The sequence below is a fragment of the Pimephales promelas genome, chromosome 1 (assembly GCF_988280905.1).
Source record: "Pimephales promelas chromosome 1, fPimPro1.hap1.1, whole genome shotgun sequence".
Lineage (NCBI taxonomy): Eukaryota > Metazoa > Chordata > Actinopteri > Cypriniformes > Leuciscidae > Pimephales > Pimephales promelas.
In genome coordinates this window covers 21,271,543-21,295,344 of record NC_142769.1, presented here as the reverse complement: position 1 = coordinate 21,295,344, position 23,802 = coordinate 21,271,543, and the positions used below count along the sequence as shown (strand labels likewise).

The 23,802-nt window shown below is 39.3% G+C and overlaps 2 protein-coding genes across 2 annotated transcripts; both read left to right on the top strand.

Annotated features, from left to right (window-relative positions):
- Positions 1-1,518: 1,518 nt before the first annotated feature.
- Positions 1,519-19,147, top strand: LOC120486137 (uncharacterized). The gene is given in 14 exon segments (XM_089128757.1): positions 1,519-1,933; positions 3,801-3,916; positions 4,423-4,579; positions 4,765-4,957; positions 5,133-5,234; positions 5,744-5,845; positions 9,988-10,254; positions 11,068-11,190; positions 11,719-13,789; positions 13,984-14,025; positions 14,110-14,149; positions 14,151-14,214; positions 15,603-15,716; positions 18,941-19,147. Coding segments are annotated over 14 exon segments (3,633 nt in total). The 5' UTR covers positions 1,519-1,757; the 3' UTR covers positions 19,007-19,147.
- On the top strand, positions 6,850-9,607 carry LOC148998416 (uncharacterized). The gene is made up of 6 exons (XM_089131847.1): positions 6,850-7,066; positions 7,574-7,675; positions 8,183-8,389; positions 8,792-8,893; positions 9,397-9,498; positions 9,599-9,607. Exons 1-6 carry the CDS (start codon positions 7,025-7,027, stop codon positions 9,605-9,607), a joined length of 564 nt encoding a protein of 187 aa, XP_088987973.1. The 5' UTR covers positions 6,850-7,024.
- Positions 19,148-23,802: the final 4,655 nt, after the last annotated feature.

The window sequence follows — 23,802 nt, the reverse complement described above, 5'->3', positions numbered from 1 at the left end:
TCTCCAAATATCAGCAATTCTGTGAAATTTAAAGCAGAGTTCAGAGACTTTGTCAGAGAGGTTCTGATTCAGTTTTTTTGTCTATTGTTGTATTTAGCAGCTATTCTATATGCAGACAGACAGTCCCATCTTGATCATTCAACTCATGTCTAAATTTGGTCAGTCAAATTGAGTCACACCGTTCGCAGATAATTGCTTTAATCTTACAATAATTTCATCTAGTCACTCAAAGCTAGACATTTTTTTTTCACATATAGAACACAAATGGTGTTTTATCAGACACTCCTACAGTGAAGTGGGGAACCGACTTTCTTCAAAATAACTTCTTATAGCAGAAGAAAGAAACTCATAGGTTTCAGACAACTTGAGGGTGAGTAAATGAAGACAGAATTTTCATGTTTGGGTGAAATATCCCTTTAATAAAAACTGTACCTCATTCATCATTTGTATGATAGTTTCTTCAAATGTAATGTAGTTTCTACACACACATGATGTACAACAAAGAGAGAGAGAGAGAGAGAGCTGGATCACTGGGCAAGTCATCTGCTGCACTACAACAACAACTCCATCTGTTTTACTTCTATAAATGTGTATAACTTTATGGCATCCAACTATTATAAGCCTAATCATAACTATTATAGCCCTTAATCACTGTTAAAAAAGGACAACACTTAAGGTGTTTGGGGTTTGACCCCAGACTTTTAGAGTGATTGTATAAGGAAATACTTTTTTTTATATAGAAAACTATATATAATTTTTTTTTTATTTCACTTCTCAACTAATCATTTATGTTGTTATTTTTACCTATTTACTGCACAATTACATAACTAGGTCATAAATTGCCACATGAAAAAAAATTTTTTTAAAGAAAAAACACTTAAATTATGATGATAATTAAATCTAAACAGTTTTTGGACATTGCTCTATGTGTTAGGGATAGAATTCTACCATCTGGTGGTTAGTCGAAAAACAGTTTTTCTTATAGTTAAGGAATTAAAGTGCAATGACCACATCTATCCAATAGGGGTCCATAGAGACTCATTCATTTTCACTTCATTTTTCTTGATGCTTCATATTCTCCTCACAACATAATATATATGATATATATTTTTTGTGAGTTGCACAAAACATTTTTGTCAAAATTAGAGTTTGTTGTTGTTGTTGTCTGATAGATTTTGAATTATTTGTTTTTGCAAATTATGATACATACATTTGCATAAATATTACAAGTCAGCACTATGACATGACTGTAATTACACACTTTTCATTTCAGAAAATTATTAATCAACATATATTATTTTTTTTAGAACAAGAGATTTTAGAACAAAATAAATTTAATAAACCAAGTAAATAAACCAATATAATTCAAAACAACAGCACTAATAAACTGTAATGAACAGGATGCATATGTGTGTGTGTGTGTGTGTGTGTGTGTGTGTGTGTGTGTGTGTGTGTGTACTTACAAATACGTCGGTGTGGGTCCCCATCGGTGGGAGCACACCCACCTAAGGAGTCCCAAAATCGGAGTGGGGCCCAAAATGGTGGACCCCACTCCGATTTCAATTTAAATAAGCTCAGCAGCTTCCCCTGATGCTCCCATTGCTTTTTTTTCCATCTCTAAAAAGTGGCCCATAAGGTAGCAAAAAGTGGGTAATTGTGTGTAGGTGTGTATCGTCGAGCTTTTTTTTCACCGGAAGTCAGGTTTACACTTCCCGCGAAATCGAATACACACCGCGGGAATCTGAAACCTTTAGCCAATGAAATTACAGCACTGTACAATCAGCCGCGATTCCCGCGAAAGTAAGGAAAACTGCGGAAATTGCACAAGTAACGTAGAAGAAGAAGACGACTTCAAGGATAGAAGATTGAAGACAGAAGAAGACGGGTTGGAAATCAGAACATTTTTACAAACACCGACCTCTGCATCCATCAGGTAAGCTAGGCATGGTTTTCATGGTGAGTTTATTTCGGCGTTATAGTTTATCGTGATGTTTGTGGCTGCAATTTAGCTAATGTTAGCGGCATAATATTACTATTAGCAGTTAGCTTAACCTAATAACATGTCACCACGGACATTACAGCGGGGCAGAGACGGGGTGCAGTGAAGTGTCGTTAAAAGTAGAGTTGGTTGTGAATTGTGAGGTTTTTATGGTGAGTTCATATTTTGGCGTTACATCGTGATGTTTGCTACCTCGTTTAGCTGCCATGTAGCTAACTTTAGCGACATAATATTAGCTGTTGGCATAATCTAATAACGTCACCACGGACATGACAGCGGGACAGAGACGGGGTGCAGTGAAATCGTGTCGTTAAAGGTAGAATCGGTTGTGAATTGTAAACAAGACAGGGCAGGACTCGCTAATGGAGGTTAGCCAGAAGCTAACGCAGGACTGAAGCTAATGTACGGTGCCGTTTTGGAATAACATCCTACCCGCAGGTGGTTCGTTAGAGCAGGACAGCTGAGAGAAAATAATATAATTTTTTTTCCAAATTTACTTTGCAAAAGTTTTAGATTGGTAAGATTTTTTATGTTTTTCAAAAGAAGTCTCTTCTGCTCACCAAGGCTGCTATTATTTGATAAAAAATAGTAATATTGTGAAATATTACAATTTAAAACAGCAGTTTTCTATGTGAATATATAGTCAAGTGTAATTTATTCCTGTGATCAAAGCTGAATTTACAGCATCATCAGCAACAGTTTTTTTTTTTTTTACATTTTTATTTCAGGATTCTTTGATGAATAGAAAGTGTAAATGAACAGAATTGATCTGAAATGGAAAGCTTTTGTAACATTAATCACTACCATTCAAAAGTTTGGGGTCAGTAAGAATTTATTTTTTTATTTTTGGGGGAAAGAAATGAGAAAATACTTGTGTTCATCAAGCATGAGTTAAATTGATCAAATGTTACAGTAAAGACATTTATAATGTTAGAAAAGATTATATTTTAAATAAATGCTGTTCTTTTGAACGTTCTGTTCATCATAGAATTTTGGGGTGAAATGGTACACGACTGTTTTCAACGTTGAAAATAATAATTTGTTTTTTGAGCATAAAATCAGCATATTAGAATGATTTCTGAAGGATCATGTGACACTGAAAACTGATGTGTAATCAGCAACAGTAATGATGTTGAAAATTCAGCTTTCAAATTACATTTTAAAATGTATAAAAATAGAAAACAGTCATTTTAAATTGTCATAATATTTCACAATATTACCGTTTGTTTTTTTACATTTTCATCAAATAAAGCAGCCTTGGTGAGCAGAAGAGACTTCATTTAAAAACATAAAAAATCTTACTGATCTAAAACTTTTGACTGGTAGACAGTGTATATATATATATATATATATTTCACCAAGCTTTTTGTCTGGGTGGTACCGGCCTACCCTGGACCCCGTCCCCCCCATAACCATCCATGCGCGTATGTATGAGGAAGGATGTGATGCTGTCAGTCAATGGTCATGTGGCAACGCCGCCATGCTGCTGTACCAGAAGTTAAGTTTGACAGCCCTAGTTTAAATTGATTACTGAGTGTCTGTGCAGCATAACATGGTTATCATCTAACAAGTTAACTTCTCAGTTTCAACAGGCTCGGTCAGCTTTCATTGTGCATATTTCAGAATTTGCATATTTCATTAGCCCGTGTTTGATGTTAAACAATATGCATCCTGCAATAGAAAAGCTACACAGCTGTTGCAATGTTTGTATGAATGTCTGTTTATTTATTTATTTTTCACAATAGAATACCTTTTTGTGAGATTTGCCTTAACTAACTACGAATTACAATTATTTTCACAGAGCCATTATGTCCATAAGGAGGAGGAGGAAAAAGCCTATAGACGATGCAAAGACATACATTCTGTCTTGCACTGACAAGGATGGGTTTATGTCGAGATTCATTGACCATTACAAAGGTAAGTTGCAGAAGATTCATTGACACAACTTGTGCATTTCAGTAGCAAAAAAAGTATTGTTGTTGATGTAATGACCAGGTACAGTTTTTGCCTTTGTCAAAGACAGACAGTGATCGAAGTGAGTGTGATAATTTACAGCCCAGGCAAGATTGTCAGAGTGCTTTGTCAGAATATTCTACTGAAGTGTCAGGATGATGCCTATTGCTGTGGTAGACTAGCTGCAGTTTAGAGTTTAAGGCAAATTTTCATCTTGATTGATCCCAAATGATAAAATGATTAGCGCAGACACCTAATGTTAAGCCAGTGGGAAAGGTTGTAGGAACTGCGTCATTAAAAATGAATTTAATCCACTGGTCCCTGACAGTTTGGTCCGTTCTTAATCTGTGATCATTGTCTGCAGGTAATACACTGACTAGACGCAAGAACCTCATCCTCACTTTGAAAATACTGTAGTATCTCTTTTTGAGTCCCAGAATGAAATGTTTAATTATTATATATTATTGTAGGAAGAGGAGTGTTTGCCACACAACCCATTGAACCCGGGGACTTCGTGTTGGAGTACAGGGGTAAACTCCTCACACAGGAGGAAAGCAAGTCAAGAAAATACTCAGAGATTGAAAGCACATTTCTCTTTGACTTTCAGTGGCAGAATCATCACTTATGGTAAACATTGAAAGATGGATGTTTTTTTATTGATTTATAGAAATTACGAGTTAACTCTGAAACAAGGGTTTAATACTTGATGAATGAATTAAGCACAAATACTCTTAAATTCTTTTGAAAATAACTCTTTCAATAAAACTTTTAAAAAGATGTAAAACTGTTACCATTTTTCTGATACTTTTCAGCCTGGATGCATCGCAAGACGATTTTTCTCTTGGACGTTTGGTCAACGACAACCACCAAAATCCGAATTGCGTTATGAAAAAAATCATAGTTGACAACAAACCACATTTGTGCCTATTTTCTCTGAAGAAAATAGAAATAGGAGATGAAATTGATTACAACTATGGTGATTCAAAATGGCCTTGGCGCAGTACGGTGAGTTGGTTAGATTAAGTTTAGAGTTTTCTTTTTTTTTTTTGCAAAAGCAAATTTTGTATTTCTCCAATATTAACCATGTGTCCAATATTACTCTTGACTGTCTATGGAAATGCATTTAATATTTAGTCTTTGATGTGTTTTTAAAATGAGTTCTTCTTTATCTGCAATCCAGTTGAAAAAAACCCAAGCTCCTGCTGCCGCAGTAGAGAATGAGACCAGCCCTGTTCTTCAGATGCTAAATGATGGACCAAACCCAGATCAGACCTGCTCAGAGGTAAAAGTACTTTCAAACACTTCATCTATGCTGACATGTATGTGGCGTTCTATTACTAAAGTGGACCAATGCTTATGTGGCTTTATATTGGCTGTTAAAGGCCAGGTAATGTCACACACACCGTCATGTTTCCAGTCATGTCCTTATGGGGTCCTTCCTTCCATCTTCCAAATACACTTGTTTCTCTAGTCTCTCCTTTACACATTTGTATGTCTTTAGTCAGACCCTTGTGGGGCCCTTCCGTCCAGTTCTTACTGTAAGTGTTTCTAATGCACTATAGCAACACCTGACAAGACCTCAACTATGATTTTAACATTTATAATTGCATACTGTATCTGAGCTGTTAGATGTTTTAAGGAAATATTTTCATTTGATCCACTCTAAACTCCTGGAATAGACGTGAGCTGCTTTTTAGTCCACAAAGTTCAGTGCTGTTTCACCATTAGATGACTGTATTAGCCTGTGAATGTCTCTTCATACAGTTCTGAGTCTCTGTCTGTCTATTTCAGGTGAAAGGCCTTCAGACTCCTGATGCAGCTGAAGAGAATGAGACCAGCCCTATTCCTCAGATGCTAAATGATGGACCAAACCCAGATCAGACCTGCTCAGAGGTAAAAGTACTTTCAAACACTTCATCTATGCTGACATGTATGTGGCGTTCTATTACTAAAGTGGACCAATGCTTATGTGGCTTTATATTGGCTGTTAAAGGCCAGGTAATGTCACACACACCGTCATGTTTCCAGTCATGTCCTTATGGGGTCCTTCCTTCCATCATACACTTGTTTCTCTAGTCTCTCCTTTACACACTCACATGTCTTTAGTCAGACCCTTGTGGGGCCCTTCCGTCCAGTTCTTACTGTAAGTGTTTCTAATGCACTATAGCAACACCTGACAAGACCTCAACTATGATTTTAACATTCATAATTGTATACTGTATCTGAGCTGTTAGATGTTTTAAGGAAATATTTTCATTTGATCCACTCTAAACTCCTTGAATAGACGTGAGCTGCTTTTTAGTCCACAAAGTTCAGTGCTGTTTCACCATTAGATGACTGTATTAGCCTGTGAATGTCTCTTCATACAGTTCTGAGTCTCTTCATGTCTGTCTATTTCAGGTGAAAGGCCTTCAGACTCCTGCTGCCGCAGTAGAGAATGAGACCAGCCCTATTCCTCAGATGCTAAATGATGGACCAAACCCAGATCAGACCTGCTCAGAGGTAAAAGTACTTTCAAACACTTCATCTATGCTGACATGTATGTGGTTGTGTTCTATTACTAAAGTGGACCAATGCTTATGTGGCTTTATATTGGCTGTTAAAGGCCAGGTAATGTCACACACACCGTCATGTTTCCAGTCATGTCCTTATGGGGTCCTTCCTTCCATCATACACTTGTTTCTCTAGTCTCTCCTTTACACACTCACATGTCTTTAGTCAGACCCTTGTGGGGCCCTTCCGTCCAGTTCTTACTGTAAGTGTTTCTAATGCACTATAGCAACACCTGACAAGACCTCAACTATGATTTTAACATTCATAATTGTATACTGTATCTGAGCTGTTAGATGTTTTACGGAAATATTTTCATTTCATCCCCTGCAAACTCCTTGAATAGACGTGAGCTGCTTTTTAGTCCACAAAGTTCAGTGCTGTTTCACCATTAGATGACTGTATTAGCCTGTGAATGTCTCTTCATACAGTTCTGAGTCTCTTCTTGTCTGTCTATTTCAGGTGAAAGGCCTTCAGACTCCTGCTGCCGCAGTAGAGAATGAGACCAGCCCTGTTCTTCAGATGCTAAATGATGGACCAAACCCAGATCAGACCTGCTCAGAGGTAAAAGTACTTTCAAACACTTCATCTATGCTGACATGTATGTGGCGTTCTATTACTAAAGTGGACCAATGCTTATGTGGCTTTATATTGGCTGTTAAAGGCCAGGTAATGTCACACACACCGTCATGTTTCCAGTCATGTCCTTATGGGGTCCTTCCTTCCATCATACACTTGTTTCTCTAGTCTCTCCTTTACACACTCACATGTCTTTAGTCAGACCCTTGTGGGGCCCTTCCGTCCAGTTCTTACTGTAAGTGCTTTTAATGCACTATAGCAACACCTGACAAGACCTCAACTATGATTTTAACATTTATATTTGCATACTGTATCTGAGCTGTTAGATGTTTTAAGGAAATATTTTCATTTGATCCACTCTAAACTCCTGGAATAGACGTGAGCTGCTTTTTAGTCCACAAAGTTCAGTGCTGTTTCACCATTAGATGACTGTATTAGCCTGTGAATGTCTCTTCATACAGTTCTGAGTCTCTTCTTGTCTGTCTATTTCAGGTGAAAGGCCTTCAGACTCCTGCTGCCGCAGTAGAGAATGAGACCAGCCCTGTTCCTCAGATGCTAAATGATGGACCAAACCCAGATCAGACCTGCTCAGAGGTAAAAGTACTTTCAAACACTTCATCTATGCTGACATGTATGTGGCGTTCTATTACTAAAGTGGACCAATGCTTATGTGGCTTTATATTGGCTGTTAAAGGCCAAGTAATGTCACACACACCGTCATGTTTCCAGTCATGTCCTTATGGGGTCCTTCCTTCCATCATACACTTGTTTCTCTAGTCTCTCCTTTACACACTCACATGTCTGTAGTCAGACCCTTGTGGGGCCCTTCCGTCCAGTTCTTACTGTAAGTGTTTCTAATGCACTATAGCAACACCTGACAAGACCTCAACTATGATTTTAACATTCATAATTGTATACTGTATCTGAGCTGTTAGATGTTTTAAGGAAATATTTTCATTTGATCCACTCTAAACTCCTGGAATAGACGTGAGCTGCTTTTTAGTCCACAAAGTTCAGTGCTGTTTCACCATTAGATGACTGTATTAGCCTGTGAATGTCTCTTCATACAGTTCTGAGTCTCTTCTTGTCTGTCTATTTCAGGTGAAAGGCCTTCAGACTCCTGCTGCCGCAGTAGAGAATGAGACCAGCCCTGTTCCTCAGATGCTAAATGATGGACCAAACCCAGATCAGACCTGCTCAGAGGTAAAAGTACTTTCAAACACTTCATCTATGCTGACATGTATGTGGCGTTCTATTACTAAAGTGGACCAATGCTTATGTGGCTTTATATTGGCTGTTAAAGGCCAAGTAATGTCACACACACCGTCATGTTTCCAGTCATGTCCTTATGGGGTCCTTCCTTCCATCATACACTTGTTTCTCTAGTCTCTCCTTTACACACTCACATGTCTGTAGTCAGACCCTTGTGGGGCCCTTCCGTCCAGTTCTTACTGTAAGTGTTTCTAATGCACTATAGCAACACCTGACAAGACCTCAACTATGATTTTAACATTCATAATTGTATACTGTATCTGAGCTGTTAGATGTTTTAAGGAAATATTTTCATTTGATCCACTCTAAACTCCTGGAATAGACGTGAGCTGCTTTTTAGTCTACAAAGTTCAGTGCTGTTTCACCATTAGATGACTGTATTAACCTGTGAATGTCTCTTCATACAGTTCTGATCCTCTTCATGTCTGTCTATTTCAGGTGAAAGGCCTTCAGACTCCTGCTGCCGCAGTAGAGAATGAGACCAGCCCTGTTCCTCAGATGCTAAATGATGGACCAAACCCAGATCAGACCTGCTCAGAGGTAAAAGTACTTTCAAACACTTCATCTATGCTGACATGTATGTGGCGTTCTATTACTAAAGTGGACCAATGCTTATGTGGCTTTATATTGGCTGTTAAAGGCCAAGTAATGTCACACACACCGTCATGTTTCCAGTCATGTCCTTATGGGGTCCTTCCTTCCATCATACACTTGTTTCTCTAGTCTCTCCTTTACACACTCACATGTCTGTAGTCAGACCCTTGTGGGGCCCTTCCGTCCAGTTCTTACTGTAAGTGTTTCTAATGCACTATAGCAACACCTGACAAGACCTCAACTATGATTTTAACATTCATAATTGTATACTGTATCTGAGCTGTTAGATGTTTTAAGGAAATATTTTCATTTGATCCACTCTAAACTCCTGGAATAGACGTGAGCTGCTTTTTAGTCCACAAAGTTCAGTGCTGTTTCACCATTAGATGACTGTATTAACCTGTGAATGTCTCTTCATACAGTTCTGAGTCTCTGTCTGTCTATTTCAGGTGAAAGGCCTTCAGACTCCTGCTGCCGCAGTAGAGAATGAGACCAGCCCTGTTCTTCAGATGCTAAATGATGGACCAAACCCAGATCAGACCTGCTCAGAGGTAAAAGTACTTTCAAACACTTCATCTATGCTGACATGTATGTGGCGTTCTATTACTAAAGTGGACCAATGCTTATGTTGCTTTATATTGGCTGTTAAAGGCCAGGTAACGTCACACACTTTGCATTAAAAGTGTCATAATTTACCGAATGACACCTAATGACAAAAGTCATAAACATTCATAAAGACTGCTTCATGTTCATGACAGGTGTTATGTCAAGTTTATGACAGTGTTATGTCAGTCTTATGCACACCATTTCAAATAAAGTGTTACCAACGTGGGGATCCAAATGGTCTTCCTCAGGCAACTATATGATAGTATTGTAATACTTCAGTATAACTGTACTCTGATTTTAACATTTATAATTCTACACTGTCTAAAAGGGTTGGTGTTCACATTTCTGGATTTAGATTTTTAGTCAGACCATGCCATGTTTCTTTGGCCAACCTTTCTAATTCCATACTTAATACATTTTTGTTTATTTTTTAGGTATTTACTGTCCAAGGATTTTCACTGGTTGATTATCCAGATAGTGATGAAACTGATGAGGATGGTATGGAAAACGAACCTCCCACCCCACACCTGGATGTTATTATAGGGCAGAATGATATTGGCCCAGATGTTTCAGATCATTTGTACAATTCAGATGAAACTGTTGTGAAAGAAACTTGTGATGAGGCTTCTTCAAGCAACCATTCCAACAATGAATCGGATGATGAACTTGTTCCACGGCTGAGACGCACAAAAAGCATTCTGGTATGCCCCGAAACACATTTTAACAATATAATTAACTTGCTTATGTGATCATTTTTGTGCCACTAGTAAGTGAATTTGAATTATTTTATATTTGAATGGGAATCATTCACTTTGAACCTGAATCGATTGTTTTGAACAATTGCTTTTAAAATCTGAATTTAAATGGACTCATTTGAAATTGAATCTATTGGACTGGCATAAACACCTGCAGGAGTGATGTCCAGTGATCAGCGCTCAGGTGTGTTTAAAAAAAAAAAAAAAGATACAACGTGCCTAGTGGCCGGTCTCTGTTGCCAAAATCTGGTTGAGTCCTCCGCCTCACCTGGTGCATTAAATTATCAATTAAATAGAGTTCACCAACAATCGATCAGTAATCATTTATTAGAGAAGCTCAACTCTTCTTTTCTTTTCTGACTAATTGCTGATTTTTAATTGATAGGGAGACAATTGTGAGGTGAGGAAGACACTTTGGAAAATTATTGACTAATCTCTCCCTCTCTCTGGAGTAGTTCCATGTCTACAGGAATGACACTATATTATTATGATGAATCATTCTTGTGAAGTCATTAATTTTAACAATTAAATGGATGAAAACTGAAATGTTACTCTTTTTTTTTTTTAAATAATTTTGTCAACGTTTACTTCACCTGGAAGGCAGTTTGGACATGGGCCTCAGCAGGTTGATGGAGGGGTAATATTGGTCAATAATTTTCATAGGTGTCTAGCTCACCTGACAACCCCTGAATGGTCTCCCTATCAATTAAAAATACAGCAATCATACAACAAAACATCTCCATGTCTCCCTTTTTGCAGATGGATAGAGTACAAGATTTTACACACGGTCTCCATGACTCAAGTAGTGACAGTGCAGAGGAGACTCCTTTTTTTAATCCTGAAAGGGTTTCACAGAAGCTGAGAAGAAGGTCTTGCCGTCCCGTAAGTCTTTTTTTTTTTTTTTTTGGCTGGGGCTGGTCTAGGGCTGGGGCTAGGGCTGGGGCTAGGGCTGGTCTAGGGCTGGTCTAGGGCTGGGGCTAGGGATGGGGCTAGGGCTGGTCTAGGGCTGGGGCTAGGGCTGGGGCTAGGGCTGGTCTAGGGCTGGGGCTAGGGATGGAGCTAGGGCTGGGGCTAGGGCTGGGGCTGGAGCTAGGGCTGGGGCTAGGGCTGGGTTGGGCTGGGGCTAGGGCTGGTCTAGGGCTGGGTTGGGCTGGGGCTGGGGCTAGGGCTGGGTTGGGCTGGGGCTAGGGCTGGTCTAGGGCTGGGTTGGGCTGGGGCTGGGGCTGGGCAGTTGCTCTTGCTAGTGAGTCTAATGGGGATTCTTCTAATTTAAAAATGTACTTGTATTGAAAATGGTCCATACAGATTTTTCTTCATTTAGTATCCTGACCCTGTTCAATCAGTATACTCAGGTTTTTATATGTAATTTTGAAAAAATAGGTATTAACAGATTTGTGTTTGTTTTTAAAGATTCAGATGAATCTCGTGGAATCAGATGACTCAAACTTAGGTAGCGAAGAGGAGTATATTCCAAATCCCAGGGATGACAGCACAGAAAGTGATAGCAGTATGGAATTAACCCTGGAAAAGGAAAAAAAGAAGAAAGGTGCATCATCCGGTAAGAGCAAGTTTAAGCCCAGAGAAAGAAGTAGATCCTCCCGAGAGAGTGGAAGCGAGTCCTCTAGTCATAGCCAATTTGACTTTAGCCAGAGAAGACTTTTGGAAAGATGTCATGATCCCACACAAAGATTTCCAAATAGCAGAGTTGATGGGAATGAAAAGGAAATCGCAACATTTTCTGAAAACAGTGTTTCAGTGCCCCTGGAAGAAGAGCAGTACATGATTGTCAGTCCAACTTTAAAGAAAGATGACGGATCCAGAAGCTATAACAAGAAACATTTCTGCTTTTATTGCAAGAAGTTTGTCCAGAAAATGTCAAGACACTTATGGCGTAAACACCAAGATGAATCGGATGTTGCGAAAGCATTCAGTTTACCAAAAAACTCAAAGGAAAGAAAACTACAATTGGACTACATACGAAATAAGGGAAACTTCGAGCACAACAGTCATGTTTTGGAAAAAAAAAAAGGAAAACTAATCCCATGTAAACAACCAGTAAAAAAGTCAGACGGACATAAATTTGCACATTGCATTCATTGCTATGGGCTGTTCTCAAGAAGAGCGATGTGGCGGCATTTCAAGGTCTGCAGCTTCAAACCCAAAAATGCTAAACCTGGTAAAAATAGAGTTCAGGCATTATGTGCTTTCGCTGAACCTTCTCCATCAGAATATACAGATGCGTATTGGAAGTTCTTGAGTGTAATGATTCAGGACGAGATCACAGTTGCAATTAAAGGAGACAACTGCATCCTCAATTATGGGTTCAGGTTGTTCAAAAAGAATGAGAAGATAGTCAGTCAACACCAGTATATACGCCAAAAACTGCGAGAACTTGGCAGGCTTTTATTGGAAGCTAAAAAAATCACACGTGTGAGGACCATTCAAGAACTCATCAAACCTGAACAGTACTCACAGGTTGTCAGAGCTGCAAAGAACCTATCTGGATTCAGTGAGGAAACTGGGATATACCAATGTCCATCTCTTGCACGCAAGGTAGGACACAGCCTGCATTCGTTGGCTATGTTTATCAAGTCCGAAGGACTGAAAAAGAGAGATAAGGAAACCATTAAAGATGCTGAGGAGTTCGCACAGTTGTATTTAGAGAGTTGGAGGTTTGATATTGCAGGCCAGGCATTAACCCAGCTTAACCGGGCCAAATGGAATGCACCGCAACTTTTACCTCTTACACAAGATATCCAAAAGCTACATTGCTATCTAGAAGAAAAACAGCAGCAACATCTCAAAGATTTAAAAGAACATCATTCATCCACAAATTGGAAGGAACTTGCAAAAGTAACGTTGACTCAAGTTATGCTTTTTAATCGGCGGAGAGCAGGTGAAGTGTCCCGAATGCACCTGTCTGCATACTTATCGAAAGACACATCAGAGGAACAGGGAGATGTAAATTTGGCCCTCACACCGCTTGAGCAGAAGCTCTGCAGGCATTTCGTGCGAATAGCAATTGTTGGAAAAAGAGGAAGGAAGGTTCCAGTTCTTCTAACCCCATTAATGAGAGAATCACTTGATGCTCTTACTGAGTGCAGAGAAGTATGTGGGGTGCTGAAGGACAATGAATATCTGTTTGCATTGCCACAATCTGCCCATTACCTCAGGGCTTGTGACTGCATGAGGCAATTTGTCAGTGAATGCGGTGACATAAAAAATCCTCAAGCGCTAAAATCAATTCAACTGAGGAAACATATTGCTACCCTGTCTACTGTTTTGAACCTCAAAACCACCGAGCTCGACCAGTTGGCAGACTTCCTCGGTCATAATATCGCTGTTCACAGGAAACACTACAGGCTCCCAGAAAGCACCCTCCAATTAGCCAAAGTGAGTAAAGTCCTCCTCGCAATGGAACAAGGACGCCTAGGAGATTACAAAGGAAAGAGCCTCGATGAAATACAAGTCGATGTGAATGGTAATTAACTTTATATTCCTGAAGGCACAATATATGACATTTAGTCTTCCGCATTCAGAAAACAACTATTTGCAATGTAAAGCATAGGGCAGTAATAGTGACGGGATGAGAGATAATACTACTGTTGTATACTCTTGCAGATTGCCCATAGTTTCAGCTTTCCAATCTCAATTTTTTATCAATTGTCATTTTAGAGACCATTGACATGGAGGGACCTTTAGCTGAGGATATTGAAGGTATGTGTATACGATGTTCCTAAATTGATTCTAAATGATCCGTTTTAGATATTTTGTGTATTCATGAGTTATTTCCCTCTCCAGATGTCGGTATGCTAAGAGATGATGGGTCAGACGATGAGCTCATATCATCCACGCAAGAATGTACCTCCACATCACAAAGTCAAAACCAGAGAGTGTCTTCAACCGGTGAGCTTGAACGCAATTCTTACCTTTCCTTTCGTGCATTTCACACGGCACTTGGCAAAAAATTGAACATCAACAACTCCATCTCCCTTCTTTGTCCTACCCACCTCTTTCTCCTGCAACTCTGTCAGGAGACCTGTCTGATGCAGAGGCTGCACAATCAGTCAAACACAACCCCAGTTTTAAAACTGAACACTGCTTCAGTACTGCCTGAAATTACAAGTAGCATTCATTTTGTGGTTAGCGTGAACCCACCTATTGCTTATAGGTTGCTCTAATCTCTCGGCACGGACTTCATACAGGGATAGCACAGCTACTCCAACACATCCCTGTCACTACAGAACATCTGGAATGAGCTCGATAAGGTGATGCAGGACAATTCCCTGAGCACATTATCCAAGTCTGGTTCATGGCAGCAAACAGACTCCACGGTTGATCGCAGTGACTGCACTTGCACTGCAAAGGATTGCCGACCCTCTCCTCCGGAGCCACTGCAGCTCCCTCAACTTCCGCAAAAAACGGTCTCTCAACTCTCCTCCTCATCACTGGCTCAAACGCACATGCCATCGGGTTAGATGACATCAAATAAACTCGTACAGCCGTGTCGTCTTGACATGTTACCTCCTCATCTGCGTACTCGTACTCGACTCGCTGTAACCGTGTACTCGTACACAGTTGAGGAGGACAAATGTTTGAGTAGCCGTGCAATCCCTGCGTGAAGTCTGCGCCGTGAGATTGGAGCAACCTATAAACAGTAGGTGAGGGCACACTAACCTAAACGTTAATGCTACTTGTGATGGTAACTACAGTCGCTCTCTGTCTGATGAAATCAGTTCATCTTTTATTGTCCAACATACAATCTTTACAGCGCGCAGCTACTTCAGCACTAGTGGACTGCGTGGGAACGGTCTGTCGTCCGTATACTATATGAGGAAATGTACTGCTTGAGGGCCGCTATCCTTTAGGTCTTAGATGTTTCCCTGCTGCAACACACCTGATTCATTTTGCAGAGCTTGGCAACAAGCTGTTTGATCTATTTAATTTGAATCAGGTGTGTTGAAGCAGGGAAACATCTCAGACCTGCAGAATAGTGGCCTTTGAGGACTGGAGTTGCTCATCCCTGGGCTAACATGAAAACTAATATTTTCACGTCACTAGTCACTTGAGAAGAATTTAGGACGATAGGAGATGGGATGAAATAAACAGTGTCTCTGTAAGGGACACAAATCCCATATACTGACTTCTTGTTAAGTGCCTCGAGACGACATCTGTTGTGAATCGGGGCTATATAAATAAACTGAATTATTTTATAAAATAACACAACCACTGTACTGACGGCTATTACGTATTTCATGTTGTGTATACTACAATAAAGTTATTTCTTTGTCCAGATGTCAGTATGCCAAGAGAAGAGGGGTCAGAAGATGAGGTCAGCGTGTCATCCCTGCAAGAATGTCCCTCCACATCACAAGTCCAAAACCGGAGTGTGTCTGCAAAAAAAAGAGGTAAGCTTTGGGGCTTGCTCTCTCTTTTGGGCCAGAGTTGCTCATTTATTTTTTAAGGTCTTTTACTTTGCTTCCTTGACTCAACACTTTAAATATGTCTGTCCCTCCTTACTGTCCGGTGCCAGGGTTGGGGAAAGACTGCCATTATCACCTTTATATCAATAAGAAGTCTGTTCTATTAAATAAAAAAAAAATCTTTAACACTTTATGGAGTTATTCAGGAAAAATGCTTGTATTTCCTCCAACGACAGAGGTGTACAGTGACCAGTTGAAAAACTCCAACAACCTCCCATCACCTTAAATACCTCCTAACTGCTAGTGTTCCTTCATCCAAGTCTCAAACCAGTGTATAAAATGAATAATAATCTCAGTCATGTTATTATGAAGAGTTGTTTATTCCAACAAATAAGAACTTTATTTATTTACATTGTTAACAGTGCAACGTCTGCAGTGTTCTCTCTTCTCTATAGTGGTAATCCCAGAAACGGTTCCTGTCCTCTGAAAAACAGAGGCGGACATCACACTTGCTGCTTTGGGTATTGGTGTACCCTTTACTGCAACATCTGCAGAGCCCTCTCTTTGTCTTCAGGGGGAAATGTCCAGTTTGGTCCATGCGCACGTCCATGGGCGGTGGTTTGCGTGACTTTTTAGAAGAGGGAGCCTTTGGACTTCCATCATCCATGTGTGGTCTCTTTCCACCATTCAGAGGGCTCCTGTCTCTGGGCTCTTGTTGGCTGAAAATGGCCGTCCTCTCTTTGGCGTTTTCAGTGTTCTGTCCACCAGATTAGAATCTAAAGAACAAATGTCTCAATTTATGTACATCTGAAATACCAGTCTGATTTTTCACGAACAAGGTAAATAGCACAAATAGATCATTACCGCAATGAGAGAGGAAGCCAGCTGTGCTTGGAACTTTCTCATGTTCAGTATCTCCTTCTTTGGCATCCTGAGAGCATAGGCTGTGCTGCTTGTAGAGGAGCCAGGCGTTGACCACAGTAAGGGTGATTGTGTGCCAGAAGATGCACATGTACCACCACCAGGATTTCAGTGCATACTTGTGATTTGCTGTAAATGAGTCCAACAGATCCACACCTCCCATGTATTTATTGTAGATGCCCACAATGGAAGCCTTTCTAACGTCAATGTAGGTTTTGGCGGCTTTGTCCCAGTCTTGAATCTCCTGAACAGGTCCTGGTCCAGCGAAGGATGACACAAGTGTCACCGCCCTGTTGTCGTACCATTTGACAGCACAGATGTTGTTTCCCCACCACTCTGTGGTCAAAGCTTCCTCTGCCCTTCTTCTTCAAGCTCTTCGCATGTAAAGATTACTGTTCGGTAGATGCATTTGCCTGGCTGTTCACACATAATGCATTCCTTCCTCAAGGAGCTTCACTACCAGTGGAATGGAGGTGAAGTGGTTGTCTGCCTAGATCTTGTTGTGTTGACCCTTTGGAAATGTGGAGGCAAGCTTCATTACAACACCACCTGACAATCCAAGTTTAGATTTGACTCGTACTTCATTGTTGCTCCCTTGGTAAACATCAAAGTCAAGCATCATGCTAGAGATTTCAGCTTTCACCCATACTTCAAAGCCCCATGAGCGTAGATTACCTTGCATATACTTCTTGATGCCGCTGAACTTCCTGTTGAAGGGGATCATCATCTTGTCCATGGAATGTGCTTTTCTGGTACCATCTGCAGGCAGTTTTGAATCAAGCTGTGGTCTGAGTTTCCAGAGTTTGTCCCTCTTGTCAGTCTCTGGCAAGGTTAAATTGTTTACAAAATGTAATGTTCCATCCTCAGGTACATGCCCAATGCTGCCTGTATTTCTTTTGTATTAGTGTTGACTGATCTTTCGTCATTTTGAAAGCTGTACTCATTCGTATTTGTTGCCAGAGCTTGAACCAAATCTTCTGACACAAACTTTTGGATTACATTGTGCACATTGTACCGAGGATTTCTCCTTTGCTGGTGGCATTCTGAAAAGAAATAGATAAAATTGAAACAAATGTACATTTGTATATACAAATAGCACACATGCCTCATTATGACGTGTTCACACTTTGGACTAAAGCAGCCTATTCACACATCTCACCGGTCACATTATACCTAATGGCTCACCTATAGTAGACTGTGATTGTAATCCTTACAGGAATGCATTCACCGTCCAGTTTACAACAAAATCTAACAGTGATGAACATTTACACCTGTGTCAGAACAAAGCACCGCTTGGAGGATTGGCCAGGTGTCTCTTACATAAGAGGACATCTTGGGTCTCAATGGGTCAGACCTGGTTAAATAAAGGTTATTGGCCTAATGATAATAAGCACTTTGACTATAAATTGATGAGAACATTTTGTGCAAACAGAATTTCTTTGTTAGAAAGTCCTGCAGAATGTGATAGCAAATTCTAATGTTTAGATATTGCAATATATCTTTCAACTGTAGTCTCTAATACAGTAAAGAATATGTAATCTGACAAAAAGCTAAAGGGTATAATGTTTAAATCATGTATAATTTGTTGTGAACATTTTCATTTAAGTTCCCCTCAAGATGTTCACCTTAAAGGAGTCATAACCTCGTATTACCTTGGATACCCACGCTCTATTATAGTCTTTCAGGCCCTTCTAAAAAAGAAAAGTGAAAAAAAAAAATAAACACAGAGCTCATATGACCCTTATTTCTGAATGCATTATTGTCTCGCGAGATCTGATGCGATATTTTGGCTGTCGTGGGCGGTAATTTTAATAATGCAAATGAGGGGCGCGTTGATTGGTGGCAGGAAGGAGAGGGCTTGACAACGGCTCTGGACACCGCAGATAACTTCTGCATATCATTCCAAAATAACATCATGGCGCAAGTTGCTCTAGACACTGTAATAAACACAGAAAAACATATTCCAAGCATTTTACTTACTTGAAGATGAATCCAGTCCAGTAAATCAAAGGGATGTTGCTTGATCAGAAAGTTGTTGGATGTGTCATTTCTTGACTTAAGGGTGGGCTTTGTACACAAATCCTGGATTCAATTACGTGGTGGGAATAAAATGTAGGACCCACAGATCATATTGATGTGGAAAACAAACAATTAAAAAAGACAAAGGGGGTTTTGGGGAATAACCACAATTGATGTAATTCTGAAACAGTGGGTCTTACAGGGTTAAGTAAGATAAAAATTTATTTATAAAAGAAAACCTACAATGTTTTGTGTTTTTGCCTACATAGGAAAACAAACGGCCGTCAAAAGAAGCTGGACCCCAGACGAGTGTGCTGCCGTGGACACACATTTGAGGAGATTTATTGTAATGAATCAAGTTCCTGGGAAAGAAGAATGTCAGCGCTGCATTACTGCAGAACCTCAAGCTCTCAGAAATAGAGACTGGAAAGCAGTTAAATATTATGTAAAAAATCGCATTACAGCCCTGAGAAGAAAAGTCTAGTGTGAAAAGCAATGGAACTGAGGTAAAACCAAAAGATTTGAGGTAGGATCTTAAAATTTTAGTCTTTGGTTGTGTTCTGTTGTAACCTTGTTGTAGGGGTTTGCTCAGGTTTTATGGGTGTCCAGTGGCCTTCAAATTTTCTTTTTCTTTTTTTTTTACACATTTCACAGTTCTTCACAGCACTTATTTAATTTTATTTTTGAATAGATGGATGGATGGATGTTGGATGGATTTTTGAGAGATGGGTGGATGTAGGATAGATGATGCCTGGATGAATGTTGGATGGATGTAGAGAAGATGTTGGATGGATGAATGTTGGATGGATGTAGAGTAGATGATGGCTGGATGAATGTTGGATGGATGTAGGGTAGATGTTGGATGGATGAATGTTGGATGGATGTAGGGTGGATATTAGATGGATGGATGAATTTTTGGGGATTGAATCAAGAATCAATGAATCAAGTTCCTGGGAAAGAAGAATGTCAGCGCTGCATTACTGCAGAACCTCAAGCTCTCAGAAATAGAGACTGGAAAGCAGTTAAATATATGTTAAAAATCACATTACAGCCCTGAGAAGAAAAGTCTAGTGTGAAAAGCACTGGAACTGAGGTAATGAATGTTGGATGGCTGTAGGATAGATGTTGGAAGGATGGATGTAGGATAGATGTTGGAAGGATGGATGTAGGGTAGATGTTGGAAGGATGGATGTAGGGTAGATGTTGGAAGGATGGATGTAGGATAGATGTTGGAAGGATGGATGTAGGGTAGATGTTGGAAGGATGGATGTAGGATAGATGTTGGAAGGATGGATGTAGGCTAGATGTTGGAAGGATGAATAAAGGGTAGATGTTGGATGGATGGATGGATGTTGGATGGATATTGATTTATTCTTGTTTATTTTAATATCTTTTTTTATTTATTTTAGGGCCTGAACACTGAAAGTGTGTTGGGAATATGTTAAATATTTCACATTTCAAGGATTTTTCATTTCTTTAAATATCTGTGTATCATGATTTCAAAATTTGTTAACTTTCTAAAATGTAATTTGTTTGTTGTTTAAAAACAAAAAATTGTTTTAATCATTTCATAAAAAGTTTGACTGACAACTGTGTGGCATAAACTGTCATTAAAATAAAACTGGTCATTTATGTTGTCATAAAACTGTCTTTAAAGTCGTATGTCTTGTTATCTGTAAAGGCAGATGGAAAGTTTCACATATACATAATTACTATAATTACTCATTTTAATTATTATAATTACTCATTACAAAACTATTTTAGTCCAAAATAAGGAAACTGGGAGTAATAATAAAGGCTGGTGTCAGCAGCTGCAGATAGTGACCTTGGGCCCCATTAACATATAAAAACTTGGTATGTATGTGTGTATGTGGGCAGACCCCACAAGTCGGCAATCCTAGAAACGGGGCCCACAAGGGGCCAAATACCTTTTTGGACAAAACTTTAGAAATTTGTCAAATTGAAGTGATATTAATGATTTAGATTTTTTTTTAGATCTAATGTTATTTTTTACAGCAGTGTAGGACCACTGCAAAGGGTGGATCCCACAACGCATAAAAAAACTTGTGGACCCCATTAGGGGGCCTCCGTCAGAATGTGTGTGTGTGTGTGTGTGTGTGTGTGTGTGTGTGTGTGTGTGTGTGTGTGTGTGTGTGTGTGTGTGTGTGTGTGTGTGTGTGTGTGAGATAGAAAGTTTGTTCTACTTTCTATTTATGCTGTAGGACCAAACCTCTGTTTATATGTGGAACATTTCAGATTTATAATGGATTTACTTTTATTTTTTTAACAAACAAGTAAAAAAAATTCTTTTTTTTTCATTTTCCCATTCATTTTCAATTGGGGTCATTTTGACCCCAAACACCTTAAATGTTTTTTTTTTTTTTACACACCTTTAGAACAACCGAATCGAACCCAGTTTTTTTGTGCATGCTTAGATAGATTATTAAGGAAAAGTCACTGAGTTTCATGGCCCTGGGATGAAGGGAACATTTTTTAAAAAATCAAGGAAAGGTCCAGTGGGGTCATATTTACCCCAAAGAGTGATTAAGTGCTAGAATGGAAGTCTGGAATGATTTAGAGATTTTCCATTCCTTATTAATCAGTGGTAAAACTGTTATATTGGTTTTATGTGCTATTCTAGAAGGTTGAATTCTTCGGTTACCGACCTTCTTCAAAATAATCTTCTTTTGTGTTGAGAAGAAGAAAGAAACTCATTGGTTTGAGACAACTTGAGGGTGAGAAAATGAAGACAGAATTTTCATGTTTAGGTGAATTATTCCTTTAATAAAAACTCACCTCATTCACCATTTGTAATTATGATCTAGTTTCTTCAAATGTGATGTAGCCTAGTTTCTACACACACACACACACACACACACACACATACACACACACACACACACACACACACACACACACACACACACACACACACACACACACACACACACACACACACACACACAGAGAGAGAGAGAGAGAGAGAGAGAGAGAGAGAGATAGAGAGAGAGAGAGAGAGAGAGAGAGAGAGAGAGAGAGAGAGAGAGAGAGAGAGAGAGCTGGATCACCCAGTAGCACCTCAATGCAGAACATGAGATCCACGGGGAGGAGTCGGATCACGATCCAAGGGGTGGAGATGGGTAAGATTAGGGTTGGGTTTAGGGATTAGGGGTGGGTTTAGAGATCAGGGGGCGGAGTTGGTTAGGTTTAGGTGCATGTAAGGTGGGAGGAGTTGGATCTGGATCCGACTCCTCCCCATGGATTTCATGTTCCGCAGTGAGGATCTCGGATCACTGGGCAATGCTTAACAGTCGACTGGTTACTACAACAACAACAACTCCATCTGTTTTACTTCTATATTATATGTGTATAACTGTGTGTGGCATCCAACTGTTATAAGCCACATCAACTATTCTAGAATCTGGAAGTCTGGAATTATTTCAAAAGTTTCCATTCCTTATTAATTATATTTTTTATTTGCTATTCTAGAAGGCATGTAGATCTAATATAAATGAATAAAGAGGCCAAATCAAAATATATTGAATTTTAACTAAGTATGGGTCTAAATGCCACATCAAGACCTGCAACATCTCTGTCTGTCACCAGACGTCATGCTTTCCACAATATTATTAATCATTTTCATCACGACTGGCTGGCTGGCTCACATGGAAGCTCATCTGTCTGTCTGAAGGTTTGGGTGGCATCGAGGCTGTCGACTGCACAAACTCTCACATGAGTGTGGCGCATTTCTCGTTGCCTTTCCCCTATTGAAATGTCCTCTGGATGACCGCAGTGATATAGGTATAGGTCATGTCATGGTGAGTGAATTATGAGAATTATGTAAGAAATCATAATCTGCTGTGAGTGCATAACATAGAAAAATGGCACAAGGGAAATTTCCAAGTCTAAGACGAGGCTAAAACATTCTAATTGGTCAAGGATTGCATCGCGGTCACTGCATCAGAAAGCAATTAGGCTATCTGGAAAAGGAAAGTATATGTGATTGTAGAGAAGGTGAATGGGACATGGAGCAGATAATGAAAGTGCACCGTCACGTTTGTTCCTATAAAACTTGGCAAACTGTCCCAATGTCGATAACAGTATATCCAGCACACACAGCTACCAGAGCTCTAGTCTAGGTCACAATAAAATCCGTCAGGAAGATACAACTGTTGCAATTGTGCTACTTACTGTTTAAATGGAGGTTGCCAAATTTGACAAGGACAAGTCCATACACTTGCTTGCAGAAATTTGGAGTCCTACAATTACACAAGGATGAAGTTATATTGCATTTTTCTAAATATCCTCATTATATCGACACTTTGGGTACTATATTATGTATTTTTATCAACAATTACCAGCAACTGCTATATTTGGAAGAGCATGCACAGCACTAACACTCTTGTGTTATGTGTAGAACATTAAAAGGTTCTATCAGTGTATTTGGAACCCCTAAAAGGTTCTATACAGAACCCTTTTTAAGGATTCAATATAATAAGAACCTTCAAGAAAAGGGTTCTATGGAATCTTTTGGGTTCATTCATTATATTTTTTTCCCTTTTCGGATTAAATATTTCATATTATTGACAAACATCAAGACCTTAAAATGTATTTATGAATGCATGTGAATGATCACAAAATTCAAGATATGGGGGTTAGAAACTGTATATATTTATATCATTTTAATATGTAGTTAATCAATATCACATGAAGAGTGCCATTTCAGTTTTTCTCCTCCAAAAATCAGCATGGTTAAAATGTGATATTAAATTACTTCAACAGTTTAATAAACAATAATTTAATTACAACTACAAAATGTTGCAGAATACTGTAATATATCAATGAAAAATAGCCTAAAAAAACCTTTGTGCCAAAGGGGTTCTTTCTTGTCATTATTGAACCTTTTTAGCATAAAAGGTTCTTTGGAGTTGAGTAAAGAACCCTATGCTTCATATATAGAACCCCAATGAACCCTTTTTTCTAAGAGAGTACAATGTGTCCATCACACAGGCTGAAAATTGGATTGATATAATCTTCAGGTCGTTTACTGAGGTCAGCATGTGGCATGGTGCACAGCATAGGAGAAGATTATAACTGTAACTCAGTTCTGGATAGGCCGTGATGATCGTAC

Excerpts from the sequence above, each read along its gene's own strand:
- LOC148998416 (XM_089131847.1), top strand. The coding sequence starts at position 7,025 with ATGCTAAATGATGGACCAAACCCAGATCAGACCTGCTCAGAG. Across the intron at positions 7,676-8,182 it reads CAGATCAGACCTGCTCAGAG|GTGAAAGGCCTTCAGACTCC; the intron begins GTAAAAGTACTT and ends TGTCTATTTCAG. Across the intron at positions 8,894-9,396 it reads CAGATCAGACCTGCTCAGAG|GTGAAAGGCCTTCAGACTCC; the intron begins GTAAAAGTACTT and ends TGTCTATTTCAG.